The sequence below is a fragment of the Xyrauchen texanus genome, chromosome 2 (genome assembly GCF_025860055.1).
Source record: "Xyrauchen texanus isolate HMW12.3.18 chromosome 2, RBS_HiC_50CHRs, whole genome shotgun sequence".
In the NCBI taxonomy this organism is placed as follows: domain Eukaryota; kingdom Metazoa; phylum Chordata; class Actinopteri; order Cypriniformes; family Catostomidae; genus Xyrauchen; species Xyrauchen texanus.
Window position 1 is genome coordinate 49,824,526 of NC_068277.1, and position 21,081 is coordinate 49,845,606.

The following is a 21,081-nucleotide window of genomic DNA, read 5'->3' on the forward strand; positions in this document are numbered from 1 at the left end:
CCCTATTGTATCAATAACAATAATAGTTTCTGTTATTTTAAAACCTGAAAAGTTATTCATTTTTTGGTAAATAGGCCTACTATTGTCAACAAATTCCTCTGATATTTTATTGAACGCTGGATTATCAGTTTATGACCATCAAGACGTTCATGCTATGTTTTCATTATGTTTCAGAGTCAGACACACGTTAATGTAATTTAAGTTTACATGAAAGCCGCGGGTGATTGACAGCTGATAATCCCGCCCTCTTTTTTTGTGCACTGCACAGCGCACTTGCAGCGGTGCGTGCGTCGACTCCGTCGCGGATAGACCGTTTTCACTGCTGAACTGTCGTGTGAGTGAACTTCTCTTATTCTCAGAGGACAAACAGAAGTCGAACTTTATGTAAGACGTGTGGCATGTGCAAAATACCATTTCTATCGTTTGCTTAATTGTTGATTTTTATCCATGTCTCTCTTCTTTTCGTCCGAAGTGGACGAAGCCCCCTGGATTCTCAAATGAAGCTTTGAAGCCACTAACAGACGTTTACTGTGAAAAGTGGAAGACGCCGAGGATAAATATCCGCGTTTTCCTCAAAACGTTGCTAAATGATGCTTAGGTAAGTTTATTTATATCCAGAAATAATGTAATTTTATTAAGTTTGTTAAATCTCACAAACAAAGATACTTGAATGTCTAACTGTCAGGTTTAGTCAGGCGAGTATTGCTTGTGTGATTTGTTTATGTTGCTTTGCAGGTTTTTGGTGTTAGCTGTTGTCTTGTGTGCAAAGTCTATACACGGGGTAAGTGCGATATCAATATTAGAAACTCTTCAGTGTGTGTGACTGCTGCTCTTCCTCACATGTTAAACAGATCCGTTTTTTTTTCTTTCATTTTATCACCAGTATTTAATTGTTCATCCATCATTTAACTGAAGCGTGAAGCTGTTTTAAAGCTTTAGTAGGCTAACTGTAATGTACATGGATCATCATGGCTTGGATACATTCCTCATTGTGTTTCCCAGGCATCCAGGTATATTGTACAAGACACAGTATCTTACAGGGTTTTGAATTCACGCTGTAAAGGTTTTAGATTACCTTGTTTAACTTGTCAGATGTCAAGAGCTTTCTTTTTCACACATTTCTCTTGTTGTTAGTTTCCATTTAGAACTCTTTTGACTGTTCCTTGTGATCTGTTTTATTTCTTGTTTGACTCTTGGAGTGTCTCCATCCACCCATCTGCAAATTATAAAAAGAGGCTCCTCCCTCAAGTTAATATGCAAAGCTACCTGTTTTTAGCCACACCCGTTTTGACAATTACAATTCTGAATGTATGAACTCACATAAGTTGTTGACTTTTACAGATAAACCTATTATTTAATTCATATTTGTATAGATATAAGCAAGGCATTTTTCTGAAAAATAATTTTGCTTGATTTTTGGAAGCAAATTGTATTTTTAATCCATAAATTTATGAAAGTAAAATTAAATTTGCCACAAATCAATAGTGCAGATTAATAACCAAATTAGGGAAAACATGTACCATACCAACTTTGAGGGTAACGGTTTACAATTGAACTTTTATGCAATATATCTGCACTTGAGGAAGACTCTTTTATATATGTACTGTATTAATTATCTTAATTGTTACTAAGGATATCCTGATACCATTTTTGAGAATGAACAATTATTTATTTTCAGTTCTCGCTGATACAGTACGTTTTTTTTCAGAATTCTATATCAACAGTTTATTTTAATTTTTCCATCAAAGTGGTGTATAAATAAATGAATTAATCAAAACTTTAATCAAATGAAAATAAGAGCAGTTAATTCTCAAGATAATTTTATTATATACAGAACCTCACTGCACAATACAAAATACAACACTGGACAAAATACATACAATGACTATTGATTTATTATTAGTAGTACTAGTAGTAGTTGTGCTGGCACTGGCAATGTGCAGTTTATTGAAATATGTGAAATCCCAAACCCTAACTATAGACATTGAACATGAACAATTAACATGAACATAAACTTGACTTAAACTAGCCTAGCAAACAAGGTTAACAATACTTGACAAGAGACATTGGCAAACATGAGGGCTTAAATACACAGACATTGGGTAAAACAATAACAAGAAAACCAATAAATAGACAGAACTAAGAAAATAAGACCAATAACCTTAAACCAATGACAAACTAGAACTGATAAGACAATAAACCAATGAAAACAAGACACATGAACATTGAGGGAAACATTAAATCACATGACATGAAACAGGAACTAGAATTCCAAAATAAAAGACATGAACAAAAACACATGTAGACATGACAGTAGTAGTCCTACAGTGAATACTACATAACTATACTGTTTTCTGTCATACTTTTTTCCATTTAAATTAAGGTTTTATTATGGCAGAAGCTTTTATTTTGGAGTGAAGCCCTTTCTGTGTCTATGTGGTTTTGACGGTAGTTTCTAACTTCCAGGAAAGCAAGTCACTACGTGACCCAGTGTGATATTTAAACTGCAAAAGGCTGCTATTTAGTACATAAATATGTAGTCTGTATGTGCTTCATGCTACAAAGTGAATTTGCACTCTGTTCGCTGTCATCTGCTACAAACAGAGTATGCAATGCTTGTCATGGTGTTTTCCGTGTATGAGCCAAGGAGCTTTAAAAGGTATGAGTAGCTGGTGTCGTCACAACACATTCTCTTTGAAGCACGCACGCATGCAAAATATATATTTATCTCATTAAATCTGAGCCTTTGCAGTTTAATAATCTTACTAGGACATGACGTGATTTTAATTTGTGCTCTGAATGTTGACGTAATGGCATTCTTGCATCAAATGGTATTGGTTTTTGGTATCGGAGCTTTTCAAGTAGATGAGAGTGGTATCGGGAACAGATTATGAAACTAGTATCTGTATTGGAACATCCCTACATGTAACCCCACAAGTCACTACAGAGAAATCAGAGTTGTAGTGCAGGTCAGTGGGAGAAATTTGGAGGTAATGAGGCATTTATTTAATAATTGAGTAAGCTGAATTTGAATTCTAGATGAGGTGAATCATGAAAAGGTGTGTCTTGAGGTTTTATTTGAAAGTATTTGGTGATTTGGCTGTTCTGTATGAGTTCATGTAGACCTGAACAGACAGGAATCCTTTCTGTTGCACGATTGGGAAGCTAGAAGTGTATGGTTGCACGCAGCATTGTAGACCTTGAGTCTTGAGTTTACTTCTAGCAAATACTGGCAGCCAGTGTAGAGACTTGAGCATAAGCAAGACATAGTAAAATATCTAAAGGTTGAACACCTACAGAGTGGCAAGCTTTTTGATACACACAAGGAGATGTCAGAAGTTTACATACACCTTTACCAAATACATTTAAACTCAGTTTTTCACAATTTCTGACATTATTCGTAGAAAACATTCCCTGTCTTAGGTCAGTTAGGATCACTACTTTATTTTAAGAATGTGAAATGTCAGAATAATAGTAGAGAGAATTATTTATTTCAGCTTTTATTTCTTTCATCACATTCCCAGTGGGTCAGAAGTTTACATACACTTTGTTAGTGTTTGGTAGCATTGCCTTTAAATTGTTTAACTTGGGTCTAACTTTTTGGGAAGTCTTCCACAAGATTCTCACAATAAGTTGCTGGAATTTTGGCCCATTCCTCAAGACAGAACTGGTGTAACTGTGTCAGGATTTTAGGCCTCCTTGCTTGCACACGCTTTTTCAGTTCTGCCCACAAATTTTCTATTGGATTGAGGTCAGGGCTTTGTGATGACCTCTCCAGTCCAGTCTTGACTTTGTTGTCCTTAAGCCATTTTGCCACAACTGTGAAGGGATGCTTGGAGTCATTGTCCATTTGGAAGACCCATTTGTGACCAAGCTTTAAATTCCTGGCTGAAGTCTTGAGATGTTGCATCATTATATCCACATAATTTTACTTCCTCATGCCATCTATTTTGCGAATTCCGCCTCCAGTCGCCTTTATCCCTCTCAAGGGCTTGATTAGCCTGATTAGGGATTATTATGGCCAAAATTCAATTTGTGTTTCATCAGACCAGAGGACATTTCTTCAAAAAAGATAAGATATTTGTCCCCATGTGCATTTTCAAACTGTAGTCTGGATTTTTTATGGCAGTTTTGGAGCAGTGGCTTCTTCCTTGCTGAGCAGCCTTTCAGGTTATGTTGGTATAGGACTCATTTTACTGTGGATATAGATACTTGTCTACGTATTTCCTCCAGCATCTTCACAAGGTAATTTCCTGTTGTTCAGGGGTTGATTTGCACTTTTCACACCAAACTACGTTCATCAGTATAAACAGTACCGGGACTTATAATCTTCGTTCCCAGGATCTTTTCCTGCTATCTGTCCCAAAGGTCAGAACTGAGCTAGGAAAAAAGGCTTTTAAGTTTGCGGCTCCCTCTGCTTGGAACAATTTGCAGAAATCCATGAAACTTACTGAGCTCGTCTCATTGGCTGCTTTTAAGAGGTTGTTGATTGACATGGAGGCAGTCACATCTAGCTGCAGATGTTTTACCTAATGTGTTTTTAGGATTGTGGCTGATTTTGAAAGATTTGCTGTGTCAGTTGTTTTATGTATCTAGTATGTTTGCAGTTTTTATGTTTGTATGTACTGTATATGTGGTATAGTACTGCTGCTTGTCTTGGCCAGGACACTCTTGTAAAAGAGATTTTTAATCTCAACGAGTCTCTTCCTGGTTAAATAAAGGTTTAATAAAAAAAAATTAAAAAAAATCTCTAGGAGACAGAATGTGTCTCTTTCCAGAGCGGTATAATGGCTGCGTGGCACCAAGGTGTTTATACTTGCATACAATTGTTTGTACAGATGAACGTGGTACCTTCAGCCATTTGGAAATTGCTCCAAAGAATGAACCAGATTTGTGGAGGTCCACAATTCTATTTCTGAGAAGGTAGGCCTTAAAGGTGCTATATGTAATGTTTTTACTGTACTAAATCATAATATGACCATAATATGTCATTAGAGATTTAGGAAACATGCTAAGTTGAAATACTGGCTTCTCCGATAACAATGTATATGTAATATACAAACCAGTATATTCTACTTTGAAGTTTCCATTCCGGGCAGGAATTTCTGTTTATGTTTTGGCCTGTGTGATACTGCCCACTGCCCACTCACCAATAGTATTTCTACATCACCGGGTTGCCAGATTTGAACAAGTTTGCAGGCAAACAACACTGCGTGCTGCAGTCATGGAGGCCAGCAAACAAACTGGATCAGAGATAACAGATTCCACCCGACCTAAAAAGCCTCGTCTTCAGTCTAAAAACCACCATATCCAGAGGCGTAGTAAAACAAGGATAAATATTGGAGATGCCTTTGAAAGATGGAGATAGCTTAAATCCCAGAAATCCTTTAAAACGGATGCTGAGTTGGATCATTTGTGGATGCTGAGTTGGATCATTTGTGTGTCAACCCGCATGAGCTTCGTGTCTGGGGTGGGGCAGACAACTACCCATTGAATTTGGACTGCAATACCCATTTCAAACACTTGTTGTCAATCTTACATACCGGTATTATCACCTTTAAAATACATCCTCAGGTACACCTCTAATTCAGTACACCTACTATCAGAAGCTAATTGTCTAATGGTTTGACATAATTTTCTAAGCTGCTTAAAGGCACAGTTAACTTAGTGTATGTAAACTTCTGACCCACTGGAATTGTGATATAGTCAATTAAAAGTGACACAATCTGTCTGTAAACAATTGCTGGTAAAATTACTCATGTCATGCACAAAGTAGATGTCCTAAACAACTTGCCAAAACTATAGTTTGTTAATATAAAATCTGTGGGCTGGTAAAAATGAGTTTTAATGACTTCAACCTAAGTGTATGTAAACTTCTGACTTGAATTGTATGCTACAATGTGGAGAAATTATGTTGTTTAGTATGGGCTAATTAGTTTGTGGTCTTTCAGTTTGATACTTTATATTACTATTAGTGGCCTTGTTTACACCAGGGATGGGCAGTTTGTAAACATTTTTATAGTCAAGTACTCTCACTCACAAAAACATGTAATCGATTTTACTTGTAAGTAAAAATTTAAGTTAAAAATAACAAGAAAGACACGTACTTAAACATTATAATTATTTTTTTTTTACAAACATTACCAAGAACGGTTTCAAAACAAGCTATGCTTTAATTTTGTAAATTTATTTTAAATACAAACAATATGCATAAAAAAAAAAGGAAAAAAACACACAAAAATGTCTCGTACCTGGGGATTAGAAACTAATACTTACGGTATTACGGTAATGCATATATATATATATATATATATATATAAAAACTCTGAGTGTACATAAAGGCTATCACATTTTTATCTTTTCACTTGTTATTAATCAGAACAACAAGTGGTTAATGTTGGCTTTTTATTGAAATGCTCTCTGACGGTGTTCAGAGATTTAAAGGAATATTCAAGGTTGAATACATGTTAAAGGGATAGTTCATCCCAAAATGAAAATTCTCTCATCATTTACTCACCCTCATGCCATCTTCTTCTGCTGAACACAAAGATTTTTAAATATAACATTTTAACTCTGCAGGTCCATACAATGCAAGTGAATGGTGGCCAGAACTTTGAAGGTCCAAAAAGCACATAAAGGCAGCATAAAAGTTTTCTATAAGACTCCAGTGGTTAAATCCATAGCTTCAGAAGGGATATGATAGGTGTGGTTGAGAAGAAGATAAATATTATGTCCGTTTTTGCTAGAACTTCTTCTCTGCCCAGTAGGGTGCATTTGCATGAAGAATGTGAATCACCAAAAACAAAAGAAGAAGAATATGAAAGTTAAAGTGGATATTGACTGAGCAGGAAGGAGAATTTATAGTTAAAATGGACATTAATATTGATCTGTTTCTCACCCACACCAAACATATTTCTTCTGAAGACGTTGATTTAACCACTGCAGTCTTATGGATTACTTGGATGCTGACTTCAAAATGTTGGCACTCTTTCACTTGCACTGTATGGACCTACAGAGCTGAAAAATTATTCTAAAAATATTCATTTGTGTGAAGAAAGAAAAGTGAGTAAATGAAGAAAGAAAGAAAAGTGAGTAAATTATGAGAGAATTAACATTTTTGGGTGAACTATTCCTTTAAGCTCATCTTAATATTGATTACCACAAATATTTATAGTGAATGATGATGAAGTGATTTAAACAACGTTACAGCTTAAATAATATATGTGTTTTAATAGAATAATTTATGTTTGTGCTTTTATAAAATTATAAGCTTCTCGCTTCGGCCTTTAAACTCTCCAAAAATTGGCCCCATTCACTTCAATTGTAAGTGCCTCACTGTAAACTCGATTTTTTTTTTTCTTAAGAAAATTTGTCAAAATACTTTTTGGAGGTAATCAACAATATGCCACAAATACTGTCGAATGACCTAAACTTGTACCGAACCCGGAATATTCCTTTAACGCACATGCGCACTAGGGATGCCGAATATTCGTTCTGCAATAATTATTAAAATATAAAAAATGTTATTCGAATTTCGCAAAGTTTTTCTTTGCTGGCCATATATACAGTGAGATGCATGTTAAATCCTGAACACACAAACTAAAACTGGCAGGTATAATAGAATACACTGGGTGGCACTGTTGAGTGTGGACACAAGTTGATCACATTTGTTGAGCAAACGGTTCTGTCACTCAGTACGTTCAGATGGACACCAGAAAGCTGGGATCCTGTTTAAATGTACTGGATAAGCGGTATACACTTTACTCTCGTATATGTGCAGCTCGTCAGAGAGCAGCGTCCCCATAGCAACGTAATCCCTGTGATGCTTCTGTAAAAAACAAACATGGCATCCAAGAAACACTTTGCTAGCTGAGGAAAGGGACATTCCATCATTTAAACTGGTGTGTATAAATGAGTTTACTCAGCACATGGATATGCTTGTTTTTCTCAACAAAAATATGACATGAGATACAATATAAACGTGCCGAGTGTTTGTAGTCATCCTGCACGTTAACTGTGTCTACCTCAATATCGATTTCTTTTTCTTCACTTTGCGTGAGCTTAAATGCTTTCATTCTATTCTTTTTTGTTTTCACGCATTGCTTGTTTAAATGTATATAATAACACAGGACATGATATAAGCTGGTTTGATTATAATTAGAAGCTTGTTTTTTTTGTTTTTAATGGTGACGCAACCTTTATGACTAAATTTTTTTTTTCAACGTTTCTTTCTCATTAATTGGCTCATTTAAATAATAAAATATTCTAATATTATTTTTTATGAGCTTAAATATTCGAATATCAAATTATTGATGAATGCCCATCCCTAATACCCACATACTGGTTTGATAAGCTTCTGAGTTTCTCTTAATGCTTGGCATTTTCTTTCCATCATTAAAAGCAGATCCTTGTCCATTCTATTACTCTAACAAAAACCCAATACCAGCATAGTAGAATTCAATGATTGCCACTTTTGGCTTTGCTGGAAACAAACAAGATGCCATCATATCTCCTTTTCTTAAGCCTTTCCTTCTAGAAGGTAACCATCCGAATGCCAATTTCTCGTGAGACTCGCATTTGCTGTTACTAAGATTAGGGTTAGGGCTAGATTTAGGGGTAGGGTGAAAGTAAAAGTTAAGTTTAGGGGTAGTGGTAGGTGTAGTGTTTCTGTGGGACTCCACTGTGTGAACATCGCATGCGACTCTAGTGTGACTTTCAGCATCCAGATGGTTACCTTCTAGTCTCGCCCTCGCCTTGACGACACATATCCACACAGTGTCCCCCAGAGAATTTTACAATATAATTCAACATTGCCCACGGCAGGAAAATGCACAATGGAACATCACTTTTCGATATTTGAGTAGTGTTTTTAATAGTCGAGTACTCGATTAGTTGATTAATCATGCACATCCCTAGTTTACACATGGTATTAAAGGGATAGTTCACCCAAAAAAGAAACTTCTCTCTCTCAGTTACTCAGCCACATGCCATCCCAGATGTGTATGACTTTCTTTATTCTGCTGAACACAAACAAAGATTTTTAGAAGAATACACGTTAGTGTAAAGCAAATTTCGTCATAAGCACAATCTGTGTCGACTGTCAGCATGTGGCCCAGAGTTTCTCGACACTTGGACAATCCTCGTCTGTGCGCATCATTGGTGCTTGCACCTGCCGTTGACTTTACTAAAAGAATATCTCTAAGTAGTCATAGTCAAGGTCAAAAGAATATTCATTGAAGGGCTGAGCGCTCAACCGTGTGCAAGGCGATCTGGAATGTGGAAAAAATAAGTATACCTGAGCCTTTAGATCGGGCTTGTTGAAGTCAGACCTCCAACATCATTCAGATAAGATCAGCAGGAACAAGGGGAGATGAGATTAAAAGTCTTTGATGGGTTAAAGGCAGAGGTCAGGGCTTACGGGAGTGGTTTTACCATACCTTTTAGCCTATAAGGAATAGAATGTAATAAATGCTCAAGAGGGAATGGAGTATATAATTGCACACAGACGATGCAACAACCAGAGGAGAACCTCATAATTAAATTGCACTTTACCCAGCCCATTAGCGCATTGTGTGCATGATTATGCCAACCCACTTGGACCGAGACTTGGTGCATGTTTGCACCAAAATGCCAAAACCTCATGGCCATACATACTGACTTTGCACTGAAGATGTAGCACTCTTACATTTTTTTGTATTCAGTTAAGCCATATATTTTCTGAGTCTGCACAGTTTTGGAGCACTTTGCTTGACTTGCTACTTAGTGATGAAGAGGTATACAGCATTTTTTTGTCTATAGCATAGCTTGAAAGAAACTGCAGATTTGGATGATAGCTACCTGTTATACACCATATCCAGAGAGAGAGGGAGAGAGATAGAGTGAATGATATAGAGTTAAATTAGTTTATGTGGCCTAGAAAAACATAAATAAGTGTTAAAGCAATTTAGCTTTGGGGTTTGGCGCATGAGCACTATGTAGATAGTTATATAGATAATGCTTCAGTATTTTAACTATGCCAAATGCAATGAATTCCAATAACAAGGTGCACATAATGTAAGGCATTCCCCTCTGACTTGCACTAATGTTCTTTACATATTTCTGAAAGCTTTGCCCCAAAACAGGGCTGTCAAGCATTTACTGTAAATTAGTTTTTTTGGGTGCACTGAACTGCTTAGTCTAGGTGTAGGTTAAGGATTGGGATTAAAGTTGAGTCAGTGTTAAGGAATAAGTATTGGTCCTATAAGAAAAAGAGTAGACAAAAGATGCAGAATGAACAGAGCTCATCCTTATATTTATTCACTTCTCAGACTTTCTCAAAGAACCTAAAAACCAAACTGCTGTGCTCTTTGTCTGAATATTTATCTTAGTGTTATCTCAAGGGACACCCATTGCTTTCTCCCCATTACAAATTCCTGGAGTGCTTGGTAGAACTTGTTGGAAGTCCTCTTCCTTGCTGCAGGTGTCCCTTTCTAGAACATTCCTCCAGGTCAGACTAAGACACTTCATGATTGCTTTGTGATTTGTTAGTACCCCTCCCCGACTGAACCTACCCCAGGGCTCAAATTCTGAATGTCCCCTTCGTCATTTGAAAGCCTCAATACCAGGAGGTAATGTTTATGGCCCTCTATTTGAAATAAGTTAAGTGGACTGAAACAGATAAGTTACTACTGCACTAATGGAGTTCTAAATGAAGGTTTAGGAGCTTGTCAATTTAGTTCTGTCAATCAAAAGACAAGCGCATATAAGTGGCTGCTTACCTCCACCACCCCAACTCCACCTTCATTATTAATCTAAACTTCAATTAAGTAGACCAGGGGGTAATTAAGAGCTTGAGTTGAGCCTCATCCTTGAGCCCCTCCTTAATGGACAGCAAGCCAAATTTGTTTACCTTTACCAATCTGTTTACCATTTCCACTTCAAGGAAAATGTGGACATCAGGGCTCCAGACTGAAAAAATTACTAAGGAGCCATTGGCTCCTAAACTGAAACATTTAGAAGCCAAGTGGCGGTTTTAGTCGCCACATCTCAGAATTGCTCAATTTAGATTATTGGTCAAAATCAAGATAGAAAGCCAAAGAAAAGACAGCTGACAGCTCATTTATCAGGTGTTTAATATATATATAATGTATAGTTGAGTGCACCAATTTGCATTCCCTTTTGTCTCATAAGCTTTCAAACCCCTTTCAGAATTTAGACAAATATAAGAGATAAAATATATTTTATTTTTATTTAGTACCATCCTTCAGAATCTACATAACAGATATTTACATGAAGTATAATATGCATATAGTAGTGTGTGTCCTTGAGCATCAGTGAATGTTTGCACCTTGTGTATGAGTCCCTCAGTGGTCTTAAGTATCAAAAGCTGGATCTCACAGCACAATCAATAATAACCAGGAAAAAAAAGATTTGGTACATAGCACGGGACTTTTAATTATAAACAAGCCCGAAATACACACGGTACTACTATTTTGAAATGTCTGCACTCCCAGGTGTGAACTCAATGATGGCTGATATGCTAAGAATGTGACTCGAATTCAAACTGCTAACCTGAGCTCCTGAGTTCAAACGAGTTCTTGTCGGGTGATTAATTATAAAGACCCAATTTAAAAGAGTCATTTGTTCACGAATCGGACATCACGACTCATGATGTGTTTGGTGTTGCGTGCAGACAGCATCAACAGAAAGGGTGAAAAGTGGTGCGAGACACACTGACTTTCTAAAGATGTATTCGATAACTCGCAAGATGATATCCGACGAAACCGCGTATGAAAGCACACATCCCGACTGTCGCCAATGGTGACTACATTTGAAATTATTGTCGCAATCATATATTTTTGGTCACATTTGTGACCATTTTAGTCACAGTCTAAACTAGAGCCCTGGATATGCTAACTCGTGAATAGCTTTTGGGGTGTAATGGAAAAAGATTTTTCTCTGTTAGTTTTTTCTTTCTTTCTTTCGTTCTCCAGTGTAGGCTCATATCCACTCATGTTTCTTTCTTCGAATTCCTCTAATCCTGTTTTATTGTTCACTTTAATTGTTTGCGGCTTTCATCCATCCGTGTTCAATCTTCCTTTTCCTAAGTCTAAACATTAAGATCTAATAGGGATGCCTTGTAGTTTACTTTCCAGGTGGCTGGAATGTTTTACTGCTTTGCCTTCTTTTGTGGAGATGAATAGCAGACACTCACAGTGGTGTTTAACTTAAATAAGGAGTATATCTATAGTTATACAGTGTACACTTAATGAAAAGCTTTGAAGAATATAATATCTGCATTTGTGTCTGTGCAAGCATGTGTGTGGGCTGGTTTGGGAGTAATGGGTCTTTTAATACTTCGCTCAGTCACTGAGAATCTCCTTCCAGGCTCTTCTGTAATGACCCGCTGTTACAATCAATACAACATGAGTATAAATCATAGTTGAGCTGATAAGGATAGTTTAACTTAACACAGGTTCGAAAGACCTGCTGTGTCTTTGTCTCCCACCATCTCCATTTCGGTCCCTCCCATAGTTACTACACATGACCTTTTTTGCCTGCCTGTCCTTTTATTTATTTATGTCTCGGTCTCTTTCTCTCATTACATTAATCTCGCTCTGTCTGCTACTAGTATGTTTTTCATGTTAATCTTTCTACTGATTGAACACTTGAAAACATTTCAAATTACGCAGTTCCACAATCCAAGAAAAGTGTAATCAATCCTAATATGATAAATACCAGAGATGGGAGAGATTAAACGCTCAGAGGTGTTGAATGATGTCTCCTCCATAACTTATTTTAGAGAGTGACAGGACTGAAGGCATGCCAGTAGGGCTGCACAATTCATGATAAAAATAATTGAGATTACAATTACAACTGCAACTCGTGAAAAGTGTCAATTACAGCACTCATTTTTGATCTACTTCCATTGCGTCACAATTTTATATTTACAATGTATTGTTTTTCCAAGTGCAAGAACGCAATTACAAATCAGAAGTGTAAAGAGTCTATCGACAAATCAGTAACGACAGTTAACCTAGAATTCTAGGATGTAATTATACAACATTTTAATATCTCTTGTTTTCCATGCAAATTAAAATATTTAATTAACGTAGTTCTCCATTTGTGTAGCATAAATAAGAATAATAAAAATATAGCATGCATACGTTCCACATAAAATACGTATTTTAATGTTAATTCTACGAATCGAAATACTCTTTATTACAATATCAAGGGAAATAATATGTAATTGTCATAATCATGCAGACCCATGTTTAATCATGTTCAAAGCAAACAATGGGTCAAAGTTTACACCAAGCGAACAGATTGAGAGTGTGTGGAGAGAGCATCTTAACATTCTTTCCTTCTCATTGGTATGTCACACTTTTTTTTTAAAGGGGATTAGAGGACATACAAGTGGCTAAAACAGGTTTTTTTTATTTTTTTGGATTAACAATTTTTTATTGATTAATATATTAAACACAGAAAAACAAAACGTGTATATACACAAAATCAATATTTAACACCCGCTATTACCCCTCCCAATCCCCAACCCCACCCTGTCCCTCAACAACATCCAAGTGGTGGTTATAGACACACACACACACACACACACACACACACACACACACACACACACACACATATATAAAATAATCACGCATATTAACAACTACACCTTTCTCTCCACTGCCTCTCCCCGACAGCCCTCCAAAAACATGAGATATCTGCCCCATTTCCCCACAAAATTTCCCCAGTCTTCTAGATGACCCTTTTTTTAAAAGCTGCCACCCTCCCCATCTCCTAGCACCACTCCTGAAATGGGGGCACTCCAGTTCTTGATTTTCTTTTTCAAATGACTAGTGTTGCTTTGAAGTTGCTTAGGTGCTTTGAGTGTTTTTAGTGCACTGCTATGCGATCTCTATGGCGTTTTGGGTTGTTTCCAGAGCGTTGTTTGTAGCAATGGGCATTTTGGCCATTTTGTCTACTCTAGTACTTGGGGGAGGCAATGACATACATAACTGTATATATAACATATCTTTGCATACAGTAACGTTGGTCGCTCTATCAATGTATGTTCATGAGTAAATTATCTTGATTTGTAATAGCACATCTTTCCTCTGTAAGCTGTATGATTTGCACAAACGAAGTGGAATGACTTATGCACTAAAGTTTAATACTTGTTTAATACTAGTTGAAATACTTGTTTAACCCCTATGGTGTGTTCCAGTCATTTGAACCCGGACAATTTATTTACTTATTTTATTTTCCTGTTTTTGTTTTTTTACTTAATCCAATTGGAATAAAATTCCTTTACTTTGTTAACAAATGGTATTCTTTAAAGTTTTTGGTTTTATTTGACTTTGTTACACCTATTGTGTTCCCAAAAATACTGGACATTGGATTAGACTACAAAATACAGAAATATTAAATGTTAAGGAGCATCCCAGTCCTTTAAAAGTGCACATATGTGGATGTGTGTTTATACACATAAGGTCCTCAGACACTTTTGTGCATCGACACCTTTGAGGAATATTTCAAGATCTACTTATAATATTATGTTGTGTTTGGGCTTGTTTGAATCGGGATAGTCTTCTGTAAGTTTCGATATGTTATATGTATGTTTCAGGAAATAATAAGGAAAAATGTTACAAAAAGAAACTCCTGTTTATTATATTTATGTGTGTCAGTGGGAATTTCATACACTAATACTCACTGCAGTTTAACCAATGAATGAAACTATTTTGTTCATTGCATTATACTAATTGAGATATCTTCTTTTGTATGTTTTTACCAACTCTGAATAGAATTGTTGTGATGACAAATCTGTAAATTATGAGAACAAAGCAGTTCTAATTTGTCAGCAAATGAAAGAGCATTATTTAAGAACTGGTAGGATCAGTTATTTGCATTGTAAGTTTCTAAGCTTTGAAATTACACCTATTTTGTTTAGATGAAGCAGGTGGTTATTAATTTAGTACATTCATTTTTTTATTTGAAATTTATTCTGAAGGGGGTGACCCCTACTATTAGCTTAGTGTGATGAGGAGGAGGGCAGGCTGGGCACTACACCTGGCCCCCAATCGGGCTAATCAGCCGAGGAGAGGGATAAATGCAGCCGAATGCGGCAGTTTGGGAGAGTGAGAGCCACACGCAGCTGCTGTGTGTGCATTTGTATTTGTGTCTTTTTGATTTATTAAATATTACTTTGAATGTTCAGCCGGTTCCTGCCTCCTCCTTGCCCATTTTAACCCTGTTACACTTAGGTATAAGCTCAGTTCAAATTAATAGTATCTTTATTTTATTATTATTATTTTAAATATGTTCAAAAAACTAATTAATAATTACTGTCATAATTACTAAAAAAGAAGTTGAAAAAAGCTCTAATGCAATATCTTAGGATAATACAGTATATGCATTATGAGAGATTTATTGACAATCTTAGTAAGCCAGTCATTTTTGACTGGGAACATAAAAGATAGCACAAACAAAAACAAACACAAGGGTTAATTCTCCATGAATTTCCTAATTCCAAGTATGAGCATTAGTAATAGTGATGTTTGCCTTTGCAAGCAAGGAAAAGAAAAGAATGAACATTTACAATGATGAGCAAAAAAATCCATTCTGACATGCCAAACGCTTTAGAAACTGAGAAATGACTGATGAAAGATGGACTGATGGGAAAACAAACCCTATAGATTCTGTTGAGAGCTTTAGAGAAGGTCTGCAAGTCTGAGGTTGGGCCCCCCATTGTACAGTATTAACATACAGATAGGTTTATGTGTATGTTGTTTTAGTTCATTTTACATGCCTTCTTACATTGTTGACATGTCACTGTAGCCTTGAGCTGTATTTATTCTTTGCTTTAAAATGGATTAGTGCCTTTTTGATTTCTGTTCTTTCATTTGTTGTTGCTTGGCTTGCTTTTACTTGTCCTTCATGTACCCCACCCTTCTCTGGCATCAGTGAAACCCTCACCAAGAATTTAGCCCCCTGGGCAAAGCCCCCAAGCACACTTATTGACCTAAGTCAAGGTAGACACCATATTTAATTTGATGCAAATTAAAACTACAGTGCGTTCAATGGCTTGTACTCTTGTGTACCTAATTATGTGAAACATTGAAATATATCTTTAAAAAAAATTCCACTAGTCAAAAAATTCAAAGGGTTGTGACAATTAGATGTGACCTTGGACCTTTAGACAGCAAAACCATTGAATGGACTGTGCACCTATTTAATATTCCCCACAGCCTTTTTTTCATTTGCTTCAATTTCTTGAAATTAAATATGGCATCTACCCTGATAAATTTACCAGTGCTGTGAGAGAGTGTGATATAGGATAAATGTAAATATACACTCATTGAGCACTTTATTTGGAAAACTTACATTTTCATGCAATTATCTAGTCAGCCAATCATGTGGCAGCAATGCATTGCATAGAATCAGGTCAGGAGGTTCAGGTAATGTTCACATCAACAGTCAGAATGGAAAAAAAATATTTTAGTGATTTCGACCATGGCATGATTGTTGGTGCCAGATGGGCTGTTTTGAGTATTTCTATAACTGCTGATCTCCTGGGATTTTCATGCACAACAGTCTCTAGAGTTTAATCAGAATGGTGCCAGAATGGTGCCAAAATTGTACAATTGTAGTGAGCAGAATAGCATCTCAGAATGCACAACATGTCGAATCTTGAGGCGGATGGGCTACAACAGCAAAAAACCATGTCGGGCACTTTATTGGAACATAGTGTTCCTAAAAAATGTATTCACTGAGTGTGTATGTACACCAGGGGTTAAATTGGGGTGAAATGGTCCAGAACGGTGTTCCGGCACCTCCGATTCAAAAAAGAAAGAAAATATTGGCTGTTCATTCATCAATTTATTCTATTTCCTGCAGGCAGGCTCCAAATTATTATTATTATTTTTTAAATATATGCGTTCTGTCTCCATTTAGTCTGCGTCAGAACTTTGTCTGCTATATTGGTCTCGAGCGGCACACTTTTAATGGGATGCGTCGCATACGCACTCCATTGCCCACATATGTTCCCGTTAGATCGCAAATCAATATGCAACCAGTGCTCCAAGTGGAAAGAAATGTTGTGGTTGCAGTGGGGTGTTAGGGTTACCCCTCCACAAAAATACCAATTTAAACCCTGACTAACACTGGTTATTTACAGTAATCATATGTATTGTCAGTAAGTAAGCAAGTAAATATTGCATGTAAAGGGTGTAAAATCAACACTGCACCAGTGTATGCATCCTGCATTTACTTGGTGCTTTGGTACAAGAAAGCCTGTTATTGGAATCCTATCTGTGTTTGGAGTATCCACCCCCCTACAGGACTACATCATCCTATCTTTCCTGTTTTACTTTTACCACTTCTCTATTGTACAATATCTCTTTAGTTAATTCCTCTTTCATTCATTACCTATGAAGTGCCCATCTGTAAATTACAGTGCTCTAATGTAACCTCATCTAAGCTTTGTTTGAGCATGATCTGTCTACAGCAGCTTTGTTAAAGCAAACTTATGGTTTGGGGTTTGTAAATATTTAGAACCTAAGGTATACTTTGTTTTTGACGCTAAGCCTTTCAAAGTACACTCCATATAACTGCGCACGCATACACGGGATTGATGCATGCATGCTTTGACTACAAGGAGATACTGGACTGTATGAGTTTAGACCCATAAAGATAGTCCTTCAGACTCAAGTTATACAAATGGAGGTATCTCCTGACCTCCTCACACAAGCGCTATTGACGTGCACATCTCCTGTTGATGTTTCCACCTTCGCCTCCTGTTGTTTACCGGCAATCTTGCAATTCTTCATGAAAACAACAGCTCAATTGTACATTTTGCCACCTTCAGGACCCACTAATTTGTGCAAATAATTCCAGCATGCACATATTGCACGGTTAGAGTATTCAGAAAAATAAGGTTAGAAAAGTTGGGCCGCACGAGTTACAGTGCTGAGGACTAAATTTCCATCACGCTTGCTGATGCCTAGCAATTACAAATTCCTGAAGTATACTTTGGGTTTAACTCAAGTATTAACATTAATAATAGTGATACCTTAGCAAGCACCACTAAATAGCACAAGCAGCAGTGTGTGATTATGTACAGTATACTGTAGGAATACATTTTAGTCTACTGTAGCATAGCGTAGCATAGCACATCACATCACAGCACAGCACGGTCAAGTACTATCATGTGTAAAGCATCGAAAGTATGTTTGTCACGTTATGGAGTTTTACTGCACTTCATCGCTTGCAGATGTTAAGATGGAATGAAAATCTTTAGACGTCAGCCCTCTTCCACAGCTAAGTCCCCAGAGCTAGACATTCCCATGATGGCATTCCCAAATCCGTGACTGGGGCAGGCCCCAGCTTAGTTTCCAACCGTTGGCTAAGCAGCTGAACCCCCTCACCTGCACAACCTGCCCCAACCCCCTGCATAAAAGAGTATGCACACCCGTCGCCTCAGAGTATGCACTCAGACTTTCTTCTTACTCTTTGTCTCTCTCTCAGGGGTGTAAAATATCTCTCCTATTCCTCCCACCAGAGAGAGACTGTCATTTACTTACTATTTGTTTGTTCCCCTTTGTGGCCCCTCTGTCCTGTCTACAAAGATGAATAAATGCACTTCATCACTCTCTCCATGACCTTTTTACATATCTGTCTCACCTGTTTGTTCCTGCCTAACTCCTCTAGGGCAGATTTAAGGCAGATCTTAGAGGCTTTTTCTTTAGTCCTTCAGCATGTAAAAGACAATGACAGTGTACTATTCTTCAGTCATAATAACATGGTGGGATATTCACATTGGGGGAGTGGAAAGAATGAAAGAGAAGGAAAGGGAGTGAAACGTTTGTGGTGGTCTTTGCAGTTAAGATTTGTATCTGTTAATCGTTTGTGTGCCAAGGGAAATATTTTGGGTTCTTTTAGAAATGGTTCGGTGGGTTAGTTTTAATTTTAGGAGAGTTTGTCAGCTCATTTGTTGGCAAAGATTCAGATACAACCAAGTTATTATGTTTCATAATGTTCTACAGCCAAATGTGGTCTTTAGATGACTGAGACTAGTACCTCTTTGGTAAAGGAGAGCTCCACTTTGCAGGTTCAAGACCAGGAAGTATTGGATTGATCTCATCAGTGATAATTAGGTACTGTCCTTCAAAAAGTAGGCTATTTAGACACTTAACCCCAACTTCTTAATGTATGAATTTCATTACATTAAGTGAGAAAATGTCATTGTTAAATGATGCAGTTACTTTTAACCAATTGGCCTCAAGGTAATTTTAGTGGCTGTATGAATTTAGTTCCCCTCAATTTCACACAGACACCCTAGCAGGGTAACCACAGGTGTAGTTCATCACATTAACTATTGGCATGTTACACTAAGTTTGACAAGATTTGTCCTAGTTTTGAACAGTACAGCATAAAAACAGCATAGGGCTTTTACAGAGACAGGTGTGATATTTCATGGTACCTTTTCAATTATGTCTGACTGTTAATAAAGACATTTTCTGCTTGGTGTGGAAAAAAAGGAAAGGAGGAGAGAACCGGCTTGATAATATAAATAATAATTTAATGAAGAAATAAACACAAACACACACATGATGGTCACCTGGCAGTAAACGATCTCTCTCTCCTCACACCACCTTCCGCAGTCAGCCTTGATCCCTCTCGGAGGCTTAATTAGCCTGATAAGGGACCGTGTGTGTATAATCACGACCCGGCCCCGCACTCCGACCTGTCCCTTGTTATCTCAGGCTGGGGAGCCCCGTGCCTCCCCAGGCGGATCGGAGGCAGTCCTCCAGCCCCTGGTGGATGGACTGCCCCACCGCGCTCTCGGGGAACCGAAGGGGTCTCCCCCGCCCCTGCCAGCGGTTCTCCCACTCCAGGCGGTCGGCAGCGAGCCCCTCCCTGCTCGCGATCGGCGGTCCTAGACCCCACCACGTTTCAGCGGCTGGTAGGGGACATCTCTTTATACTAAAAGTCAGGTATACAGAATACATTTAAGCAAATACGGTGGTTTCTTGATTGTAGGTCAACATATGACATACAAAACACAATAGTGCAACATAACTAAACTGTCTGGTATAGTTCGGTAGTATGTAGCTGTATGTATGTATCAGTATGCTATGTTAGCTTATAAGTACTTTTAGTTTATTCTCAAAGTTTGTAGTTAAACAATCATAACTGTGTAATTTTAATTATGCTACCTCATCTGTCAGCATGATGCCAGTAAATCACGTTCAGTCTCTTTGTATGTTACGTCATTGTTTTGGCCGATGCTCGCTCATGTCCCTATGGAGTGTGTGCACTAGCAACAGGTAGCTTGCTGCAGTTCACTTAATGGCCACAGGTGTCATTAATAACAAGAGTTTCTGAATCTTACATACTGCACCTTTAACTCTTTCCCCGCCAAACACTGAATTTTCCGTCTTTTATGAAAAAACGCTTCCCCGCCAAACACGGAATTTTCCGTGTTTTATGAAAAAACGCTTCCCGCCAAACACGGAATTTTCCGGGTTTCCGTGTTTTAGTTGTTATACGGTAAGGAAGACCCCTGCGCATATTTTGAAAGACTACGCAACTCTTTGATCAAAGAAACAGACTGCGATCGTCTCAAACATGAAGAAGTGGAGTATGAGAAGCTCAAAATATCAGACATAAACATGCCTTTTTCTCAGCTTTTTGTCTGAAATGTTGTTTTTTGACAAAACCTACCTCTGTTCAAGTCGCAATAAAAAAAGAACAAATGAAGATAAAATAAAATAGTTTTTTTTTGCCTAAAAGCAGAGGCCCAGATCTTTATTTTGATATATAGCATCTTCATATATTCATGGAAGAAAATATTCTATGGGCCATTAAAATTTAGCGAAAATCGTCAAAAACCCTGGCGGTGGCTGGCAACTTTTTTTTTAAAAATGCTGGCGGGGAAAGAGTTAATAAAAAAAATTATATAAAAAACACTTCTTCTCTTTGGGAGATTTTGAGTAATAGGCTTCAACTAAGTTTTTTATTAAATATTAGACAACTTACATATTGTCCTCTGGTATCTTAGTTTAGTAAAACATAAGTTGTAATATTGCATTTACAGTT

The 21,081-nt window shown here is 37.2% G+C and overlaps 1 protein-coding gene across 3 annotated transcripts in view; it reads left to right on the top strand.

Moving 5' to 3' along the window:
• Positions 1-265: 265 nt before the first annotated feature.
• LOC127657636 (collagen alpha-6(IV) chain-like) overlaps positions 266-21,081 on the top strand; it is a 167,196-nt gene continuing 146,380 nt past the window's right edge. For 2 of the 3 annotated variants that reach the window (XM_052146505.1, XM_052146513.1), the window contains exons 1-3: positions 266-334; positions 473-598; positions 736-781. In XM_052146505.1, coding sequence (XP_052002465.1) covers positions 588-598; positions 736-781 — 57 coding nt within the window. In that variant the 5' untranslated portion in view covers positions 266-334; positions 473-587. Of the gene's footprint in view, positions 385-472; positions 599-735; positions 782-21,081 lie in introns of all 3 variants that reach the window. The other variant, XM_052146510.1, reaches the window with a different exon arrangement.